General features: G+C 53.8%; 1 protein-coding gene across 1 annotated transcript; it reads right to left on the bottom strand.

The window, feature by feature from the left end:
- Positions 1–533: 533 nt before the first annotated feature.
- On the bottom strand, positions 534–21,005 carry RSPH6A (radial spoke head 6 homolog A). The gene is made up of 6 exons (XM_075537605.1): positions 20,670–21,005; positions 16,839–17,076; positions 13,564–14,328; positions 11,889–12,033; positions 10,361–10,478; positions 534–771 (listed from the first exon to the last, which is right to left on the bottom strand). The coding sequence occupies exons 1-6, from the start codon at positions 20,969–20,971 to the stop codon at positions 534–536; spliced, it is 1,806 nt and encodes a 601-aa protein (XP_075393720.1). The 5' UTR covers positions 20,972–21,005.
- Positions 21,006–21,351: the final 346 nt, after the last annotated feature.

Genomic DNA, 21,351 nt, shown 5'->3' with positions numbered 1-21,351 from the left:
GTCCCTGCTGAAGGACATCATGCTTGGGAAAATGGAGAGGCAGCGAGTGAAAAAGAAGACCCCCAATGAAGTGGACGGACACGCAGTGGGTTCGAACAGAAAGCCCACTGTCTGTAAGGACAGCGTGGGGCTGGGTGGTGTCTGGTCCTGTTGAACACCGGCTCGCTGTAAGGTCCACAAACACCGTGGATGGATGCATTGTAAGGCATGGGTGAACGAGGGGAGCATACCGTCCGTGGACGCGGTGAACCCGAGTCAGTGGTAGTGCCCACGGAGTGGTGAATGAATGAAGGAATCAATGAATATGGGTGGACTGCCGTGGCAACACCATGATGGGACGGATGCGTCAATGATTGACTTGTAACGAATGGACGGTGATGCCACAGGGAAATTTTATTCAAAGCAGTTGCCTGCCCCCCTCCCTAACCCCCATCCCCACCACCCCCTGGGCAGACAGAACACTGGACTGTGAAAAAATAAATAACTATGTATCAGAGAAATCCTCCTCTCGGTCCATCTGCAGGGGGGGGTTCTCAGTCCTCTACTTCCTCATCCTCGTCTTCCTCCTCGTCCTCCTCCTCCTCCTCAGCTGCGGCCAGGGCCTGCTCCTGGGCGGCCTTCAGGGCCTGCTCCTCCTCCACCGTGGGGTCGTTCATCTCCATGATTTCCGGCCCGCTGGGATACTCCTGCTGAACGGGCGCCGGCAGCGCGGGGTTGAAGTTTTCGGGGCTGTACTTGTGGCCCCAGCCGATGTAGATGTTCTCAAACTTCCTAGAAGGATATCAAGAAGCCACTGTGAAACCCCTCTCTCCCCTTTGGAGGACCCCTCTGGAGCTCTCAGAAGGAGCCTCAATCCCCCCACCCCCCAAAAAAACAAACTCAGTGATGTGAAGCAATGCTGGGTGCTAGGGACCCTACAGGACAGGGTAGAACGGCTCCCGTGGGTGTCTGAGCCTGGCCGTCTTGGCGGGAGCAGGCAGCCTCATCAGCCTCCCTCAGTGCCATTGGTAGGTTTGAACTTCTGACCTGGTGGTGAGCAGCCCAGGGTGGACTCCAGGGCTTCCCTTCCTGGAGGGCAGCAGGGTGCAGTTCACCTGCAGATTTCTATAGTAACTCGTCCATGCAATAAGTGTTCATGGAGCACTGATGGGGTGCCCCCACCTCCCTCCCACCCCAGGCTCTACAAAGAAAACCCAACCACACCGGCTTCCTTCCTGTTGATCCCGTGGTTCCCTAGGAATGGTCCTAGCTGTCATCCTGGCCGGAGCGGGATGGGGGGGGGGGTGGCGTACACAGGTCAACGCTGACTGCCAGCTGAAAGGTGAGTGGTTCAGAGCCCTGGAGGAGGTGCTGGGGGGGGGGGAAGGTGTGGCCATCCACTTACTGAAGGTCACGGCCTCAAATTACCCTCTGGACTGGAGCTCTACTGCCGGCCAACAACCTTGTTAAGGAAGCAGGGTGCCAGGCCTTTCAGCTGCAGCATAACCCCAAAGTTTATGCTCACCATGTCTGTACCACCCAGGGACGATGGGCCGTATCCAAAACAAAGCCGAACCAATTCACAGGGACCCACAGGGACCCCGAAGGGCTGCGGAGTAGAACAGCCCCGGTGGGTCTCTGAGGTAATACATCTTTACACAGCAGGCGGCCTCATATCCCTCCCTCTGCGTGGCCGGTGGGTTTGAACCCCTGACCTCGGGATCAGCAGCTCCTTGGGTAGTCGTGGCTGACCTGTTGGGCTGCTAACCGCAAGGTCGGCCGTTCGAAACCACCAGCCCCTTGTCAGGAGAGCAAACGGCGCTTCCCACTCCCGCAGAGTCTCAGAAACCCACAGGGGCCGCTCCAAGCCTGCCCTGTGGGGGTTGCTGTGAGTCGAAACAAACAACTCCATAGCAGTGAGTGTGGCTTTGGGGGGGTTTCTGCATGGGGGCTGCTTTCCTGGCCTCTGGCATGGATCGGCCTGGAGAACCTGCCGCCAGCTCTGGAGAAGACAGATGTTGTGCAGCTGTTGCCAGAGGGACTGGTTGTACAGTGCTATCACTGTTGCCCAGTTACCAACCATTTGAGATCCAAAAGGGCAGCGTTGACCCAAGGCCCAGGTTCAGCAGCAGGGTCAGGAAAGGGAGGGGGGATGGAAACAGCAAAGTGGGAGGAACGGAGAGGGATGGGATGATGGAGGGAGAGTGCCATCGAGGGTGTGAAACCAGTGGGGAAGGAATTGTCAAATGGGACACGGGTGTGCTCTGTAAACCTTCACATAAATCACAACTACAAATATTTGTTAAAATAGTTTGTTTTCATTTTGGCATGAGAATATTTTGGACCTTTGGGGTTCAATTCCAATGCCTCTCAGGAGCACTCCGGCTGTATTTCTTCCAAGACAGATGGGTTTGTTCATTTGGCAGTCCCTGGTACCTTCAGTAATTGATGTCCAACTTCCACATATATATATAGGAAGCGATTGAAAATACTATGGTCAAGCAGAAAGGAAATGTTTTGAAAATGATGGTAACATATGTACCAATGGGTTTGAGACAATTGATGTATGGATTGTTATAAGAAAGGTAAGAGCCCCCAATAAAAGAATTTATTTTTTTTTAAAAAGAAAAAACCCCATGGCTTGGGTCAGGTGCACCTTAGTTCTCAAAGCAACATCCTTGCTTGTGCAGCAGATTTACCCAATTCACGTATCCTTTGATCTCTTGACTGCTTCTTCCATGAGCATAGATTGTGGATCCAAGCAAGATAGAATTATTTTTTTAATAATTTTGTTGGGGGCTCATACAACTCTGATCACCCTCCATCTGTCCATCCATTGTGTCCAGCACATTTGTACACTTGTTGCCATCGTCGTTTTCAAAACATTTTCTTTCTACTTGAGCCCTTGGTATCAGCTCATTTTTTCCTCCCTCCCCCACTCTCCCTCCCCCATGAACCCTCGATAATTTACAAACTGCTATTATTTTTAATGTCTTACACTGACCAATGTCTCCTTTCACCCACTTTTCTGTTGTCCGTCCCCCTAGGAGAGGGTTATATGTTGATCATTGGGATCGGTTCCGCCATTCTCTTGACCCCAGCCCCTTCCCCTTCCCCTCCTGGTATCACTACTCTCATTATTGGTCCTGAGGGGTTTATCTGTCCTGGATTCCCTGTGTTTCCAGTTCTTATCTGTCCCCAGTACATGCTGTGGTCTAGCCTAAGGTTTGTAAGGTAGAATTGGGGTCATGATAGTGGAGGGGAGGAAGCATTAAAGAACTAGAGTAAAGTTGTGTGTTTCATCAGTGCTACACTGCACCCTGACTGGCTTGTCTCTTCCTTGTGACCCTTCTGTAAGGAGATGTCCAATTGTCCACAGATGGGCTTTGGGTCTCCACTACGCCCTCCCCCTCGTTCACATCAATATGATTTTTTGTTCTGGGTCTTTGATGCCTGATACCTGATCCCATAGACACCTCATGATCACACGGGCTGGTGAGCTTCTTCCATGTGGGCTTTGTTGATTCTCAGTTAGATGGCTGCTTGTTTTGCAAGATAAAATCTTGACTACAAAAATCTCCATTGTAATTAGGGTGCGAGGTAGTACCGATGAAGAACACAGCTTTCCCCCAGATCCTGGATGCTTCCTCCCCCCAACTACCGTGATCCGAATTCTACCTTGCAGGGCTGGATAGGACAGAGGCTGTACACTGGTACATATGAGGGCTGGAGGTACAGGGAATCCAGGGTGGATGATACCTTCAGGACCAAGGGTGTGAGGGACGATGCTGGGAGAGTGGAAGGTGAGTGGGTTGGAAGGGGGGAACTGATTACAAGGATCCACATGTGACCTCTTTCCTGGGAGAGGGACAGCAGAGAAGGGGGGAAGGGAGACTCCGGATAGGGCAAGATATGACAAAATAACGAGGTATAAATTACCAAGGGCACATGAGGGAGGGGGGAAAGGGGAGGGAGGGGGAAAAAAAAGAGGACCTGATACAAGGGGCTTAAGTGGAGAGCAAATGCTTTGAGAATGATTGGGGCAGGGAATGTATGGATGTGCTTTATACAATTGATGTATGTATATGTATGGATGGTGATAAGAGTTGTATGGGTCCCTAATAAAATGTAAAAAAAGAAAAGAGGAGAAAAAAAGGATTAGGGCAGGGACTGTACAGATGTGCTTTATACAATTGATGTATGTATATGTATGAACTGTGATAAGAATTGTATGAGCCCCTAATAAATTGTTAAAATTAAAAAAAAAATCTCCATTGACCATGATGTGACCTATTGTCCAGTTGTGAGGGGTTGGGCCTTCTGTACCTTGAGTTGTCATCCATCCTGAAGCTTTGGCCCTTGGTCTTCAGCAGGCCTTCAAGTCCTCCTCGCTTTCAGCAAGCAAGGTTGCGTCATCTGCATATTATAGGCTGTTGATTAGCTTTCCTCTGATCCTCATGCCATATTCTTCATCATGTCATCCAGATTCGTTGATTATTTACTCAGCATACAGATTGAATAAGTATGGTAAGAGGAGATAACCCTGACACACCATCGTGTATCGTTGGAAAAGGGTATTTGCTATGAAGTTGTCCTTGGTCTTGAAAAATTCTATCATGCGATCTCTGACTTTGTTTCTATCACCAAGACCATCTTTTCCAACTGCTATTCCTCTTTGTTTCCAACATTCTCATTCCAATTGCCAATGATCATAAATGTATCCCGATTGAATGTTTGATCAGTCGCAGACTGAAGGTGTTTGGTGGAATGCTTCAGGTTCTTCATCACTGGTTGTTGGGGTTGGTGGATACATTTGAATAATGACTGGATTTCCTTGAATGGGGACAGATAGGATCCGATCACAGATAGCCTTGTACTTCAAGATAGATCTCTACAGGAATAGCACGCCTCGTTTTTCTCGCTTGGAGCGGCTGGTGGGTTCGAACTGCTGACCTTGCAGTTGGCAGCCCAAGGCGTATCCATGACACCACCAGGGCTCCTCATCAAGATAGACTTTGAAATGTCCTTTGGGAAGATGCCTGCAAAGCCGTTCCTCTTGGCTGTGTCCCTGTCAGCACAGTAAGCCATACGACTGTCTGACTTAAGACGATCAATACCGTCTGTGACAGCTCACTCACTACATTTTTATGCATTCCATTTCATTCCCGAGGACTTCCAACGTTCCCAGATTCATCCTTCTTGCGTTCCACGTTCTGATTATTAAGGGATGTTTGCAGCGGGTTTCTTTGCATCTTGCGCGGCGCCCTCTCAGCAAACGAAGGTCACGAAGACTTGATTCCGACACGGCCCTCAATGTGGGCTCACAGTCCCCGGGATGGGCTCACAGTCCTGGGGTGGGCTTCCAGTCCTCAGGGTGGGCTCACAGTCTCCGGGGTGGGCTCACAGTCCTGGGGTGGGCTCACAGTCCTGGGGTGGGCTCACAGTCCTCGGGGGTGGGCTCACAGTCCTGGGGTGGGCTCACAGTCCCTGGGGTGGGCTCACAGTCCTGGGGTGGGCTCACAGTCCTGGGGTGGGCTCACAGTCCTCGGGGGTGGGCTCACAGTCCTGGGGTGGGCTCACAGTCCCTGGGGTGGGCTCACAGTCCTGGGGTGGGCTCATAGTCCCCGGAGTGGGCTCACAGTCCTGGGGTGGGCTCACAGTCCTGGGGTGGGCTCACGGTCCTCAGCGTGGGCTCTGCTTTGAGGAGGCAGCTCTTCCTCAGTCCTATTTTGAGGGTCTCCTGAGCCGCGGGGCCGGTGTCCTCGGCACCATCTCTGACAACGTGCTGCTGCTTTGCAAGAGGTTTTCGGTCCCTAGCAGGGGTCTAATTCGGTCTAAAAGGCTCTCCATCGGTGAGTCTGTAGACCTGACCATCTACTCCCCCTCTCTGAAAACAAGAACAACAACAAAGACCCTGGCCTGCAGCTTGATGATGTCGTGATGAGCACGGAGCCGTTTGGTTGAGCCCCAATCCTGCCAGTTCCATGGTCCCCAGAATTTAATCTGCGGGAGGAAAGAGGGAGAAATGGGAGAAAAGGCTGGGAATGGTGGGGGGCGGGGGGGGACAAAGACAAGGAACGGGAAGTGAGGCAATGAGAAGAAGAGGGAGAAAGAGATAAGAAAGGAAGGCAGAGAAAAAGGTGGGGGGAGGCAGGAGAGTGGGAGATGGAGAGTCTGCCTGAACAGGCAGTTTGGTTTGGGACTGACTTTGACCCCTTGCTTCCCGAGACTGCGGCTTTCCTCCTGGTCTTTCTGGAAGCCAACACCTTCCCTCCTGTCTGCGTCAGGGACCAGCAGCCTCAGCATCACCTGGGAGTCGTTAAAAACGCAGAATCTGGGAGGGGGGCGCGGGGAGGGAGGGGGAAAAATGAGGAGCGGATGCCAAGGGCTCAAGTAGAAAGCAGGTGTTTTGAGAATGATGATGGCAACAAATGTACAAATGTGCTGGACACAATTCATGATTGTATGCATTGTGATAAGAGTTGTATGAGCCCCTAATAAAATGATTTTAAAAAACCCAAAAATGCAGAATCCCAGGTCCAGGCCCAGCTCCACTGAACTGCATTTCAGCCGGATTCAAAGGTGACTTCTAAGTCCTTAGGGCACAGGAAGCTCTGATCAAGAATGGCCTTCTCAACACACAACATTCCTCTAGATCTTTGATGCTTCCCCCTGCCCCCCACGATCATCACCCCAATTCTATCTTACAAATCCGGCTAGACTGGAGCATGTACACTGGTAAAGATAAGAGCTCTCGACACGCAGAATCCTGGACAGATAAAACCCTCAGAACCAATAGTGACAGTAGTGATACCATGAGGGTAGGAGGAAGGTGGAGGGAGCTGGGAGAGAAAGGGGGAACCAATCACAATGATGGAGCTACAACACACACACCCCGGGGGTGGGGGGGATGAACAACAACAGACACATGGGTGAAGGGAGACAGTGGACAGTGTAAGATATGAAAATAATAATTTATAATTTATCAAGGGTTCATGAGGGTGGGAGGACGGGGGAGGGAGAGAGGGGGGAAAAAAGAGAGCTGATACCTTAGACTCAAGTAGAAAGAAAATATTTTGGAAATGATGGTGGCAACATATGTACAAGTGTGCTTGATACCAGGGGTGTATGGATTGTTATAAGAGCTGCAAGAGATGCGGTATAATTTTTTTGTTGAGAATGATGAGGGCAATGAATGTACAAACATGGTTTCCACAATTGATGTATGTTTGGATTGTGATAAGAGTTGTATGAGCCCCTAATAAAATGATTTTTAAAAATGACCTTCTACCTGCTTTTCCTTCTTGCCGCTTTCTTTCCCAGGGGACCCCAGCTCAAAGGAAGACTTCTTTAATGCTCCCCAAGACTTGCTCATGGCCCTTATAAATTGTCCTTAGTCCCTGAAAGTTCTCCTTAGCCTTCCTTATGTCAGTTTGAAACAGGGTCTCGGTGGGTGGTGGTAGTGGGATTCCTTCTGGGAGCGGCTCGGAATCGGTCTTTTTCATCCTGGTATCTATGCCCATGGATCTACCGCATGGCGGGTGCAGTGGTGTCAAGACTCTTTTATATAGAGAATGACGCTTGGATGGATGGTGAGTTGGATGGATGTGTGGGGTGAAGGATCAATAAATGATGAGCAACCGGATGCTGGATGGATGGATGGTGGGATGGATCAAAAGATAGATGGAAGGATGAGTAAGTGGATGGATGGATGGATGGATGGTTGGATGAATGGTTAAGTAGAAGATTGGTAAGTGATGAGTATATGGATAGTGGATGAATGAATGAATGTATGTATGTGTATATGGATAGTTGATGAATGAATGTATGTATGTATGTATGGAGAGATGGATGTATGGATGGTGTGGTAGTTACATAATCTGTTGTCAACCTGAGACTATTCAGAGTGAAGGGGTGTTTACCCTGTCAATCAGGTTGCAACTTGATGACCTCATTTGGAGGCGCTAAGGAAATAAATAGCTCGCTGGAGGCGGGACACACACTCACTCCTTGCAAGACGTTCCTGTTGACAAGCCACATGGAGCTACACTGATAGAGCCAGAGCCCAGGAGGTGGAAGAACCACGTGGAAACCCACACCAGCGCTGAGATGCTTCCACCACCACTGGATCCACAAGACTTTCCCTCCCACTGGCCTGCGATCTGTCTTCTTGCATTCAACATCATTGCATGTGCTGTGTGAGTCTGAAGAATTTATAGATCAGTAACAATCATATGGGCTAATATCAGATTTATGGACTTAACCTTGACTGGGATGTTTTGTTTTTTTGACTGGGATGTTTTCTTTTTTTTTTTTTTTCTTGGGATGTTTTCTTAATGTACAATTGCTCTTTGATATAAAGTTCTCTCTTACACACATATGAATGTCTATGAATTTGTTTCTCTAGTCTACCCAGACTACAGATAGATGGAGATGGATGAAAGAATGAATTGAAAGGGGGATACATAGTGAAATGTATGTATGGATAGTGGGGTGAATGGATGGATAGATGAAAGGATGAGTGGGTGGATGACTGGTAAGTAGAGGATTGATTGATGATGAGCATGTGGATGGTGGATGAACGAATGGATGGGTAGATGGAAAGGATGGATAGATGGATAGATATAGTGGGATGGATGGATAGATGGGTGGATGTGGGGTATTAGAATGGATGATAGGATTAATTGGATGAACAAATGGATGGGTAGATGGAAAGGATGTGGATGGATATAGTGGGATGGATGATAGATGGGTGGATGTGGGGTCTTGTAATGGATGACAGAATTAATTGGATGGATGGATGGATGGATGGACGGATAGAAGGGTAGATGAATGGTGAGCAGAGTTCTGATAAGGAGGGAGAAGGGGGATGGTAGATGAATGGATGGGCAGATGGAGAGGTATGTGAATGGATGACTGAGTTGAGGACAGACAGAGAGGTGGATGGGTGGAAGATGGAGAGAATGCTAATTGGGGGAGGATGGAAGAATAGGTAGGTGGCAGAGTTCCAAATTTGGATCTGAGAGAGGCTGGAAAATTAAGAGTGTGGACAAAAGAAGGGAGCTGGCAAAAGCAGTTTCTGGAACGAAAATGAACAAACAAAAAGTCTCCAAGCATGTGGCTGATGTCTCCTTCACTCACTAACTGCCAGTGGTCAAGGGTGACTCACAGGGCCCCTATAGGACATGGTAGAACCGCCTCTGTGAGCTTGCGAGCCTGTGATCCTTTAGAGGAGTGGAAAGCCCCATCGTTCTCCCAAGGAGCAGTTGGTGGTTTTGAACTGCTGACCTCATGCCTCAAGGCGCCAAACCCCATCACAACTGTGAAGCACAAAGGAGCAGACATAGCCCAGGTTCACCCTTGGAAAAGGGACGCCAAGGGAACGTCATGCCCTCTGGTGGACAGAGCGGGTAAGGGCACCCTCCCCTTGCCTTCTCACTCGTGGTGGACAGGAGGGAGATGCAAATGCTCCTGAGAGAGGTTGGCGTAGTGGGTATCTTTAGAGAGCGTGTTGATGCTGCTGGGTTCTTAGCTTATGTTTCCCTGACGAGCAGTCGATGGAGATCCCAAAGGGCAAGGACTCTGCACCGCCGAGAAGTGGTCAGTCGCTGTTCTTTCCGCCTGAAGCCATAGCGGTCCCAGGGGGGTCGGGGAAGAACTGGGTCCCGAGGGATGACAAGGCTAATGTTTCAGAAGCATCTCCGCAGGCCTTTCTTCCAAGTCACTTCTGGGTGGACTCCACCCTCCAATCTTGCAGCTGGCCCACGACGGGAGTCCATTCTGGACCACAAACCCACAGCCCCAAGTCGGTTCTGACTCGGAGTGGCCCAGTGGAGGTCTTCTGAGGCTGTAAATGTTGACGGGAGCAAACAGCGCATTGCTTTCCCTGGGAGGGGCTGGTGAGTTTGAACCCCTGACCTTGGAATTAGCAGTCCAGTGCTTAACTCACCGCGCCACCAGGATTCCTTATTCCGCCCCCTTTACACAGACACACGCACACACGTGAATAAACGAAACACCAGATGAACTGTCCAGGTGGCCCAGGTCACTCCTACCAGGGTCATCCCCCAAGCCCCCGGGCCAGGAACCCCAACGCGCCAGGTTCGAATCCTGTGTGACCCCCGAGCCAGTCTCTGCCCGTCTCCGGTCCCCCATTCCCTCTGGCTCACGGCCTGGGTCTGGGATTTCTCGACACAGCCACTGAAAGACGGGGCCCCGCTCCACTGGAAGACAACTTATCTGCAGAGTTGGGGGTCTGGGAGCTGAATGGCGGTGTCAAACCCAAAGGTTTCGGGAGAGGGGTTCTCCCTACCCTCCCCTGCCCGCTGGGGCGTGGTTTCCAGTAGCCCCGCCCCCGGTGGGCGGGGCGTGCATGACATACTTGCCACTCGCGTAGGCGTATGCCCCGGGCCAGAGATTGGAGCGCACCACAGCCAGGGAGTACTGTGGACACAGGTTGCAGGAGAGCCGGGCCGTCCACGGGGAGAGGTGCGCGATTTCTGTGGGCAGAGGGGCTCAGTGGTCAGGGGTTCCAGAAGCCAGCTGAGCCCACCTCTCCTGGGTCCCCTGGAGGGAGGCGGAGAGAAGGCAGGGAGAGGGCGGAGGCACCCGCTCAGGTGCTGGATCCCTGGCTCCTGTCCACTCCCTGCATCTCCCCCTGCCGGAACCTCACTGGTCACATCTGTGAAGCAGACAGACTGCGATGTGAAGCCTGCTATTAACGGGTACCTGTACCCAGTGCCACCGGCAGGGAACAAGGCAGAGTACACGTGGGCCCCTGGCCAGGGGATACTGGGCACAAAGCCAGCTCCTTCTGCTTCCCCACAGAGGTCTGATGTCCACGCACCCACAATCCTTGGGGCCCAACAGCCCTGGCTGGCCACATGTTCACATCTCACTTCTGGGCCTCCATCCGCCAAGAAAGCGTGCTTGCCCCGCTGAGTGGGAAATAACACTGAGAGAAATAGCACGAGGACTACATTCCCCCACTGAGAGCAGGGGGAGTCTGGAAAGCTGGTATTCCACAATCGGACAGCCTCCACGTTGATCAGTTAGAAATAAAGTCCAAGTCCATGATCCTGCTTTAAAAATCATTCCCACAGATTCTCCCCTTAACAGCCATGCTGCCTTAAAGTGAGCACCTGGTTATATCTCCCTGTAGAAGCAGACATGATCCTTTGGCTCTCTCTTTCCATCATGGCACCCAACCCCCCTTGTGCCTTCCTCCAATACAGGCTTCCTCACCTGGGAACTCAGGGACCTTACTGTAGATGCCACCCACCATGTGATGCATGTAACTACTGAATATTCATGTCTTAGGGCTACCTATAAATGTCCCAAGACAGTAAAGGGGCTGTCTCTTCTCCCACTTCCACGTGGACCATCAAGAGGGGCTGAGGTGAGCATGCTACCATACAAAGCGTCCAACACCTTTATTTCACTCTCTCTCCTATCCCCTTTGACTTTGCTCTTGATATGTTATCGCCGTAGAATGGCACCTACTGGCCCTTCAGTTGGAGGCTGGTGTCCTCGACCACCCTGTGAGGGAGGGGCAGCTGAGACACCCATTGTTTGCACGAGGAAATGGAGGGTAGGTTGCAACTGCCCCTGGGGGGCTGCCGAGACTTAACTCTTAGGGGAGTAGAAAGCCCCACCTTTCTCCCTCAGAGCGGCCCGCAAGTTTCAGACAAGGAGTCACCCCCCAGTCTCTTTGGGAGCTGTAGATAAATACCAGGTCGTACAAGGTCAGCAGAGAGCGGGCGTTTGGTATTGCGATGAAGGAGAAACATCTGTGCCACCCGGCTTGGCCACATATGGGGAAGCAGAGCTGGACCAGATGGTTGATGCCAGGCGGTCTTGCCCACGTCCCGCCTCCCCCTCCCCACGGGGTGCTGGATGAGGACAGTTACCTGCGTCTTCAGAGAGAGGCGTCAAGAGTGGGGGCCCCACCTCCTGCTCCATCTCCTCTAGCCCCTCGTCAGCCTTCTCCTCTTCCTCCCCCAGTTCCTCCTCTTCCTCAGATTTCTGCAAAGGGTTCACCCAGGTGCAGCGGCCCTGGGGTCAGAGAGATGGTCAAGAGGCATCTCTGGGGGACAGAGCCCAGCATGTCCTGGGGTGGGGGGGTGGGGGCAGGGAGGGGTAAGGGCCAGGTGGGCCAGGTGTGGACTGAAGGCACATGGTGAGAGGACCCCCTTCCTTCCCACACCCATGGCCTTGGAAAAGTGGCAGCTTCCCTGACTTTGTTGGTCCATTTACCAAATGTTCCATGAGCACCTACTGTAGGCACGGAGCCCTATTGCTGACACAGCAAGTTTAAGCATTGGATGGCTAACCAAAAGGTCAGTGGTTCAAGTCCACTGATCTGCTGGAGACGGATTTGGCAGGCCCCTTCCAAAGGAGGTGACCCTTTCAAGGGACAAGGTCTCTTGTTGCTTTTTACAAACCGGAACTTTTCTGAATTCTAAAGTCACATGGCCCTGGAAGTTTCTAGAATATCTCTGGATGAATGACTACAATCTGGCAGAGTGCCCAGCAGAGAGAGAGCTAGTTATTGGTTGCCTTCCAGTCCAGGGGTGGAGAAGACCTGGCCCACAAACCAAACTCACTGCTGTCGGGTTGATTCTGGCCCACAGGGACCTGTTAGGGCAGGGTAGAACTGCCCCTGCGGATTTTTCAGACTCCAACTCTGTACGGGAGTAGGAAGCCTCCTCTTCCTCCTGGGGAGCTGCTGGTGGTTTCAAACTGCTGGCCCTGAGGTTCGCAGACCAGTGTGTAATCATGACATCACTAGGGCTCCTGCAGGCTATGTAAGGCCCGTGAAGTCATCAGTCAATACCAGGCCCCCCCGCAACCCCGCAAAGAGAACCAGTCGCAGCCATCCCATGAGGGGACAGCTAATTCATGTTTGACCAGTATGGCCTGAGAATGTCATACATATCCAAATGGCCCTTGGTAGAAAACAAGGTTCCCGGGCCCCCTCCCAAGTGATTCAGGCTCAGGGTGCAGGTTTCCCTGTCAGAAGCAGACTACCAGGCCTTTCTTCTGATGCACCCGTGAGTGGATTCCCACCGCCAGAGGATTAATTGTCTGGGTCCTGCAAGGATGCCAGGGAATAAGCTTCGTGATGAGGAATACAGCCTCACTGCCTTTGGGATCTTTGGTGGCGAGGTCGGGGCCATGTTAGGCTGCTAACTGCCAGGTCGGTGGTTCGAACCCACCAGCTGTGCCTGGGGAGAAAGATGAGGCTGCCTGCTCCAATAAAGATGGAGAGCCTTGACAATCCTATCTAGCTTCGTTCTGGGTCGGAAGTCACGCAGTGGCAAGGGGTCTAGTGAGCGTGAGGCCCTCCAGACCCTCATAGGTAACTCTAGAGCAGGGTGGAACTATGGTTTCCACAACCTGAAAGAGCAGCTGTTCAATGGGTGGGGTTCGAAGTGTCAACCTTTTGGTTAGCAGCCCAGCTCCTGATCCCCAGGGCCACCAGAGCAGCTCATCACTGCTCTTAGGAAATTGAATGAGGAAGCCAACCTTAGACTGGAAACCCTGCCCCGGGAGTCTCCTGGGCGACCCTGCCGGCCCGCTCACCTGCGGCAGGATGTGCTGCGTGTGGTGCACCCAGTTGGCCATGGAATCCACCAGCTCCAGCACCGGGATGCCCTCGAAGTCGGGGTTCTCCTCGAACGAGTCTCGCCCGGCGCCACCCTCCTCCTCCTCGTCGCCCTCCTCCTCCGCGAACTGGTAGTAGCCCAGGGGGCTGATGTGCGTGGCGGCCGAGATGCGGGCGATCTGAGCGCGCAGGTAGTTGGCCTCGTTGCCCGGGAAGGGCGGGTAGCTGACGATGGGCGTGTCCAGGTGGCCGGTGAAGAACTTCTTGATCTTGCGCGCCTGCACGATCTGGGCCGGGGTGACGTGAGGCAGCCGCGACCAGGGGCGGCCCGGCTCGTTGCACACGAAGTACAGGTACTTGTTGGTCCCCGACCGGCTGTCCTCCCTGGGGATGACCGGAGGAGGCTTCCACGTGGGCTTGGGGATTATCTCGGCCGCCTTCTCCTCGTCCTCCTCGCCCTCCTCCTCACCGTGGGGCTCCAGGACCTCACCGCTCTCCAGCGTCTCCTCCACCTCCTCCTCCTCGCCCTCCTCCTCCCCCTCTCGGAACTCCACCTCGGCCACCAGGTAGTTGCGTTTGAGCCCCAGGATCTTGCCCCAGAAGCGGCAGGTCAGGATGGGCTGCTGCTCCACCAGCTGCTTCAGGGCCAGGAAGATGCGGAAGCTCTCGTCGGAGCCCATGCCGATGCCAGCCTGCTCGAAGTAAAAAGCTTTCTCCATGATGTTGGGCACCGGGGTGTCAGTCTGCCAGAGAGGGGAGGGTGGAGGGAAGGGGGTCTGAGGCCCTGCTCCCTAGCATGACGCTGCTGCAGAGTTTGGATAGGGAACCCATTCTGGCCAGGGAGATGGAGGGGGAGTCTCGGGGAAAGATGTGCTTCGATGGCTGGTGCTGCAGCAGCCACTTCGTGCACATGAGGTTTCCAAGAGTCACGAGGAAGGAGGAGGGAAGGTAAAGGGGAGGAGGGACAAGTGCTTTTTGATACCTCCCTAAGACCCTACCCTCCAGGCTAAATAAGGGCCTGTAAGCATCTTGTTGAGCTGCCTGGGGCCATTTACCCAGTCCTCAGGTCCCTCCGTGGGGCAAACAAAAGGTTTGCCTTTGACTATTATCTAAAGGTAGACAGTCCGGGGCCCACCCAGTGGTACCCGGCAGCCTGCGAAGATGACAGCTAAGAAAACCACTAGGAGCGTTTCTTCTCCATAGCACAGTGAGGTTGCTAGGTGTAAGAATGGTCAGGGAGCCAACCAGTCTGTTTGGTTTGGCTTCTGTGCCCAAAGCTCAATGCTATCCTGATTGTATTATATGCAGGCTACACGAGGGGACTCGGAGTCCTGGCGGTCAGCAGTTGAGAAAGATGAAGCTGTCTGCTCCCACGGAACACAACGGGTCCCTTCTGCTGGGTCCTCTAGGGTCGTTAGGAGTCGGAATCCACCCGGTGAGAATGAGATGTTTTGTTCGGTTCCTTTTCAATCATTTGGAAGACTGTACTTGTTTAGAGTCCGGGAGGGAGATGGGGATAGGAATGAGGATGAGGGGCTAGCCAAGCGCCCCCAGCCCCTTCACGGGGCCACTCCCTTGCCCACTCTACAAAGCTGGCGCTTGGCTTTCTTGTGTAGAGACACGCTGCCCCAGCTTTCCAAAGCGGTGGGGGCTGGGGGGACGGAGGCTGGGTGGGAGGTTTAGTGGGGAGAGGCTGTTCTGGTAGGGGTACATCATCATTCCCTGGAATGATGGCTATTTAATATAATGGAAAACGAGAACTCCAGCCCTGCCACACACCGCTGGATTCGGGACGCTCTCCCTCTAGGCCCCAGATGCCCACAGGCCTGCGCGCTGCACCTTGTTCTAAGGGGCTTGGCCTCTAGGGACATGGAGTTTGAGGGGCGGGGTTTGTGGGAATATTGTTCTTAAGGGTGAAGCCTTTGGGGGTGTCTTCTAGGAGGGTGGGCACATGGGGGCGGAGGGGACATTTCAAAGAGGCAGGGAGAGGCCATTTGACCACCATATTCTTTGGGAGAAGTTTTTTTGGGGGAGAAGTTGTTTTAAGACTTCAATGTACCCCTGTCCTCTGCTCACCCACGACTCAGGTTATTCCCACGTCCTCCACCACCCCAGCCTCCAGGGTGGCTAGACGCAAACCCGGAGTGAGAGCAGCACCCGTGTATAACCCCAACCCAATCCAGTGCCATCGAGGGCCCTCCGCCTTGTAACAGGCGAGAGCGGCTGGGGGGTTTGAACCAGCAACCTTGCAACCGCGTTCTGAGCCTGCCTCTCTCATTTCCTAGCCCTCTGAGCCCCGGTTAGTTCCTCCGAAAACTGGGCACTGGACGTAAACTGTATGGTAATATTTGCCTGGCCGGCACGTGTTAGGGATGAAATCAGACACTGCCCACGTGTAAAAAAAAAAAAGCAGTTCTACGGGGGCTTCGTTCACCAATTCATGGTGGCGGGGAGGGGCGGGCATGGAATTAAAAGACAATGGAATCCCCCTCCCCACGAGCTTTTGGAAGCCCCCCTCTTAGGATGACCACAAACAGGGCGACCCCTCGCCAAAAGTGGACACATGCGCTTAATTCTGGGAACAGCGAATCAGGTCCTGACATATTCCCAGGCCCGTGGGATGTTCGGGGGGCGCCGTGGGTGGAAAAGTCCCTCTTGCCCACGGTCTACAAAGTCAATCCTGACTCCTAGTAACCCCACAAGAACACGCCTCTGGAACAGAGCATGTAGCCTCTGCTTTCTCTCTCGGAGAGGCTGATGGGTTTGAACCATGCATCCCGCAGTTAGCAACCCAACGCTTAGCCAGGAGCGCCACCAGGGATCTTCCGAAGAGCTCTTTGCGGGCCTCATTTACAAACGGGGAGACTGAGGCTGGGGGAGGAAGCAATGGATGCGGTGCGGCGAGGGCCCAGGAGTAACGGGGAGACCAGCCTCCACCTCCATGTGGCCCGGAGTCCGTTTCCAAAAAGTAGGGCTGACCTGGTTCCCCTCCCCAAGCCTCAGTGCCTCCCATGGCGCCCAGCGCGGACCCTAGGAAGGAAACACTAACGCTCATCAGGGTGTTTGGGGGGACCCTCGTGGGCCCCCCTCCTTGGAAGGGTTGCACCCCAAAAAACTGAAGTCTGGTTCCGTTTCTGGTCAGTGTGGATGCGCAGGCTTCAGCCTACACAACACCTTAAATTCTGCAGGCTAGCGCCCATCCGGTCGTGGGACCCCCAGGACACGCTCCCCGCTCCACCACCGGCAGGCTCACCGCCTCCTCCTCCATATCCTGTTCGCCCTCTGTGCCTCCGCTGCTCCGGATGAAAAGTGCCTTTTGCTTCTCGGCCATCTCGTAGGTGGCCTGCGTCTCCGGGTCGTCCCGCGTGGTGTCCAGCTTGGGGTGGAACCACTCCCACTGCGTCGTGCGGTTCAGGGACTCCAGGATGGACAGGGGGTCCTGGGGTCTCTGGTTCAAGAGCTTGGTCAGCAGGTTCACTAGGTGCTCATACCTGTCTCAGGTGGGCGGGGGGAAGAGGGAAGGCAGCCATTGGCTCGGGGCACCTTGCTCCGTGCTGTCACAGAGAGACCCCATCAGGAGGAGAAAAAGTCCTAGTCCTGGTGAGGCGGACATTCCTATCAGATTCTCAAAATGAACCCCGGTTTTAATAGAGTTACGAGCTTGTCTTTGGACCAGAAATGCGGTGCTGGTAGTGGTGAGGTGGGGCCGGGGCTGTGGGAGGGAAACCTGGCAAATGATCACTGTAAACATCCTCGCTGCCATCAAGTCCATGTTGACTCCTAGTGACCCTATGGGACAGGGAAGAACTGCCCCTGGGGGTTTCCGAGGCTGCTGACTCGGTTTCCCGGAGCAGAAAGCCTGGTCTTTCTTGGCTGATGGGTTCTCCCTGCTGAGATGGCAGTCCGTTTGATTCTGGTTTTGAGTCACCTGGCCTGTCAGGGGATGCTGGCCAGTGGTCAGTGGCTGTGGAATCAGTAGAACTGCCCCGTGCCGGTCTCCTAGGCTGTGACACTTTATGGGAGTAGAAAGCCTCATTTTTTTCTCCCTCAGAGCGGCTGCTGGTTTCAAACTACTGACCCAATGCGTAACCCACTAACAACCCCAGACCAGTAAAGCAGGGATTGGGAGTTTCAGGGGCAGGGGATAGTTTACATTTTTTAACAAGGAGGCCAGGGTCAGCCTCACCAAGTGACATTTAAGCTGAGGTCCAGATAAAGTAAGGGGGACAAGCCAGGCAGCTTACTGGGCCAAAGAATGTTTCAGGCAGAGGGTCCTTTCGTGAGCCTGACAGGAGGCTGATAGGTTGATGGCAAGTCTTCTTTCAGGAACACTGATGTAGAAATGCTAAGTCAAATCCGGGGAGCCCGGGGGTGGTGGGGGGAGGGGCTTCTTCAAAACATTAGTGGAAAAATGAAATCGAAAGGCAGTGGGATTTTTTTCCATGAACTTTTCAGAGCCTCCTCGCAAGTGGGGTCCGGCAATGTCAAAAAGAATACAGAATTGTAGGTGAATGATACATGGGATGGGGTAAGATACAGCAAAAATAAATAAAATAATACATAATAAGGGTTCCTGGCAGGGGGAGGGAGGAGATAAAGGGGAGCTGATCTCAAAGAGTTCAAAAAGAAAGATGTTTGTAAATGATGGTGGCAGCAATCCTATAACTATGCTTGGTCTAGTTGAATGATGCATTGTTACAGCTCCCAATAAAATGATTTCAAAGAGAAGACGACTACAACTTCCTGGTGATATTGGACTGGAAGACGCCCTGGTGGCGTAGTGCGGTACACACTGGACCGCTAACCACAAGGTCTGCAGTTCGAAACCACCAGCCGCGCCGAGGGAGAAAGATGAGGCTTTCTCCTCCTGTAAAGAATTCCAGTCTCAGAAACCCACAGGGGTTGCTCTGAGTCAGAATCAACTCAGTGGCAGTGAGTTTGGCTTGGAAGTTTGATCCCGGGCGTGCAAGACTGCCGTGACCCTAGAGGAATAGAGCAACATGCTGTATCGTGTTAACTTGTTGGAGGTAGGTGACGTGTGCTCAGTAGAAGTCGAAAACTGGTACCATTCAGCATATGTTCATAAGGGAAACCAGTTTTACTAAGGTAGCAGGAGGGCTAGGTAATCTCGAGGGGAGCCATACGTCTGCTTTAAAACCCAATTCCCTGCCACCGAGTCAATGCTGACCCTTAGCAGCCTTGTGGACAGCGGAGAGCTTCCGAGGCTAGAAATCTCTGTGGAGGAAGAGCAGCTAGTAGGCTTGTGCTGCTGATCCTGTGGTTGGCAGCCCAACATGTAACCCCTACGCCACCAGGGCTCCGCAAGTCATCTCTAGCACATGCCAAACACCATGGCGAAAGACGGACTCCTTTCTGAGAATGAGGACAAGTGACCCTCCCGCCCCCCACCTTTTAGTCCAGTGGAGGGCCCAGCCGATGCAACGCGGCACGAAACACAAACAGCACAGTGATGCGAAGCCATGCTTTGTAACACTGACCCACGCGGTCATGGTCTGCCGACGACAGGATTGGGGTGTGGCTGGCATGACAGGAATGAGGCCAGCGTGGCCGGGGTGGTGTGAGTGTTAGGGCTTGTGGGAGAGGAGGAAGCCGGAAGATCTTATTGTCATGGCTTCCGTCCACCGGAGCCAGGCACCAGGCAGGGGTTCTTGGGGAGCAATGTTGAATCTTCACCCCCGCCACACACCCATGGAAAACATAGGGCCCCTCTTCTCTGCCCGTCAGAATTTCACACCTGGTTTGCTGTGATCTCGGCGCACGTGCATGCGACTGTGCCGCGTGGACACCCCTTGACCAGTAGCCACACCGAAGGGGGCAAGGGGTAGGAAGAGGTGAGCTGTGGACAATGGGGGGCCAGCCTCCTCTAGACAGGAGACCTTGTAGGTCCATGGTTGGGATCTGTTAGGGAACCCCCCAGAGCTTACTTGCAGCTGAATTCAAGGGTCTGCGGTAGGAGGGGGCACTGACTAGAGCTGAAGTTCAGAGAGGGGCAGGGACCTTGAAGGTTGTGGTGATGTGCTTGTTTCCTCCTCAGGGTACTGGGGAGTCACAGAAGGCTTTTGACACAGGAGGGTGTCCCGGGCTTGTGTATTGGGGCAGGGACTCAGCAGCCTTGGCTGGTGCCGTCCTCAGGTGGGAAGCTCAGGGCTTCCAGCTTCTCTGGCCTGGCCCGTAGCCCTAACCCAAGCTCTGTAGAACAGGGCAGGTGTGGAATGTGTGACCCGCCTTGACTGGATGCTTTTGGTTAAGTGAACCGTCACAATCTCCGGGTTACCCAGAAGTCTGATTTATGGAGAACTCTGACTTGCCCTTTGAGGCGATGGGAATGTTCCCAAGGAGCCCTGGTGGGTTAAGCGTGCGGGGTTTTGAACCACAAGTTGAAACCCACCAGCTGCTCCTTGGGAGAAAGATGAGGCTGTCTGCTCCTGCCCTTATCTACAGCCTCAGAAGTGCTGGGGAGAAGCGCCACTCTGTTCTATTCTGCCCTGCCCTGATGGTGGTCGGGTGACAAGGCCCGGTGGTGGCACAGTGGGTTACTTGGCAGCTATAGCTAAAGGCAAGGGTCAGCAGTTCAAGACCACCAGTTGCTGCTCCTGGGGGAGGTGAGGGGAAGAGGAGGCTTTCTACTCTCATAAACTTAGAGTCTTGGAAATGCACAGGGGCAGGTCTCTACCCTGCCTTACAGGGTGCCTAATGAGGCGGGATCAACTCTGGCAGTGAGTCCCTGTTGTTATTGAAGTGGGAAAAATTAGGCTCTGGGGGGGCTCACCATGGGTAGACGGGTAACACCCACCATCCGCCCAGTGGGAGCCAGCTGTGCCTGTCTACACGGACAATCCCAGAACCCCCATCAAGGGTCCCTGGGTGTTGAAATCAGTGGGGGGATGTGAATTCAAGAGTTTTAAAAGCTACCCAGGTGTCAGTTAAGAATAATTTCTTTCAAATAGGGGCTTTGACTTAATGCTTAGGGACCACCTCCTAAGGAGCCAAGCCGGCACGCGGCGGTCTCTGGGTGGGGTCCCTCTGGGTGGGGCCCGCCCTGCCTGGGGCTGCCCCTTCTCACAGGCTGAGGTCACAGCGGACGCTGGTCTGCAGGAGGTAGGCCTTGGCGTTCTGTATGGCCAGCTCTCGCGGCTCGGGCTCGGGCACCTCCAGGCTGTAGGGGAAGTTGAACTCCGAGTAGTGGATACTAGGGTCATCTGGCAAGTAGGGGCCGTGCGGCGTGTCCTCCAGCAGCAGGTCCTGCCGCTGGTACGGGTTGAACTGGTCAAGGAGGTCCGAGCGGGGATCCGGGTAGGTCATCTCCAAGCGCTGGAGGAGGCCCGGCTCCATCTGCTGCAGCAGCAGGCTGGTCCTGGCCTCCATGGACCGCCTTTCGCCGGCGTAATACTCCGGGGGCAGGCTGGCGCCCGGGTACAGCATCTCCCCCATCTGGGTGTCGGGGCCCTGGAAGGCCAGGGGCATCTGGCCCAGGTGGGGCTGCTGCGCCCACATCTCCGGCCCCGCCTGCGCCTGCCACTCGGGCGGCATCTGCAGCGGCGGCTCCTGCTGGCCGGCGGGCTGCAGGGAACCCGTGTCCTGGCCGGCGCTCTGGAGCTGCTCGGGGTTCGGCGGTGGGTCCCCCATACCTGGGCTGGGGGCTCCGACTTGGCTCCCAGACTTGCCCGCTGACTTGGCGGGTCTCTAAGGATGGCGCCGGCTGCGGGCCGTTACTGGGGGAGGGGGTGGGCGGGCTTCTGCGCAGG

This window comes from Tenrec ecaudatus, chromosome 18, assembly GCF_050624435.1.
Source record: "Tenrec ecaudatus isolate mTenEca1 chromosome 18, mTenEca1.hap1, whole genome shotgun sequence".
In the NCBI taxonomy this organism is placed as follows: Eukaryota; Metazoa; Chordata; class Mammalia; order Afrosoricida; family Tenrecidae; genus Tenrec; species Tenrec ecaudatus.
The sequence above is the reverse complement of the archived record's forward strand: the minus strand, read 5'-3'. Positions and strand labels throughout refer to the sequence as shown.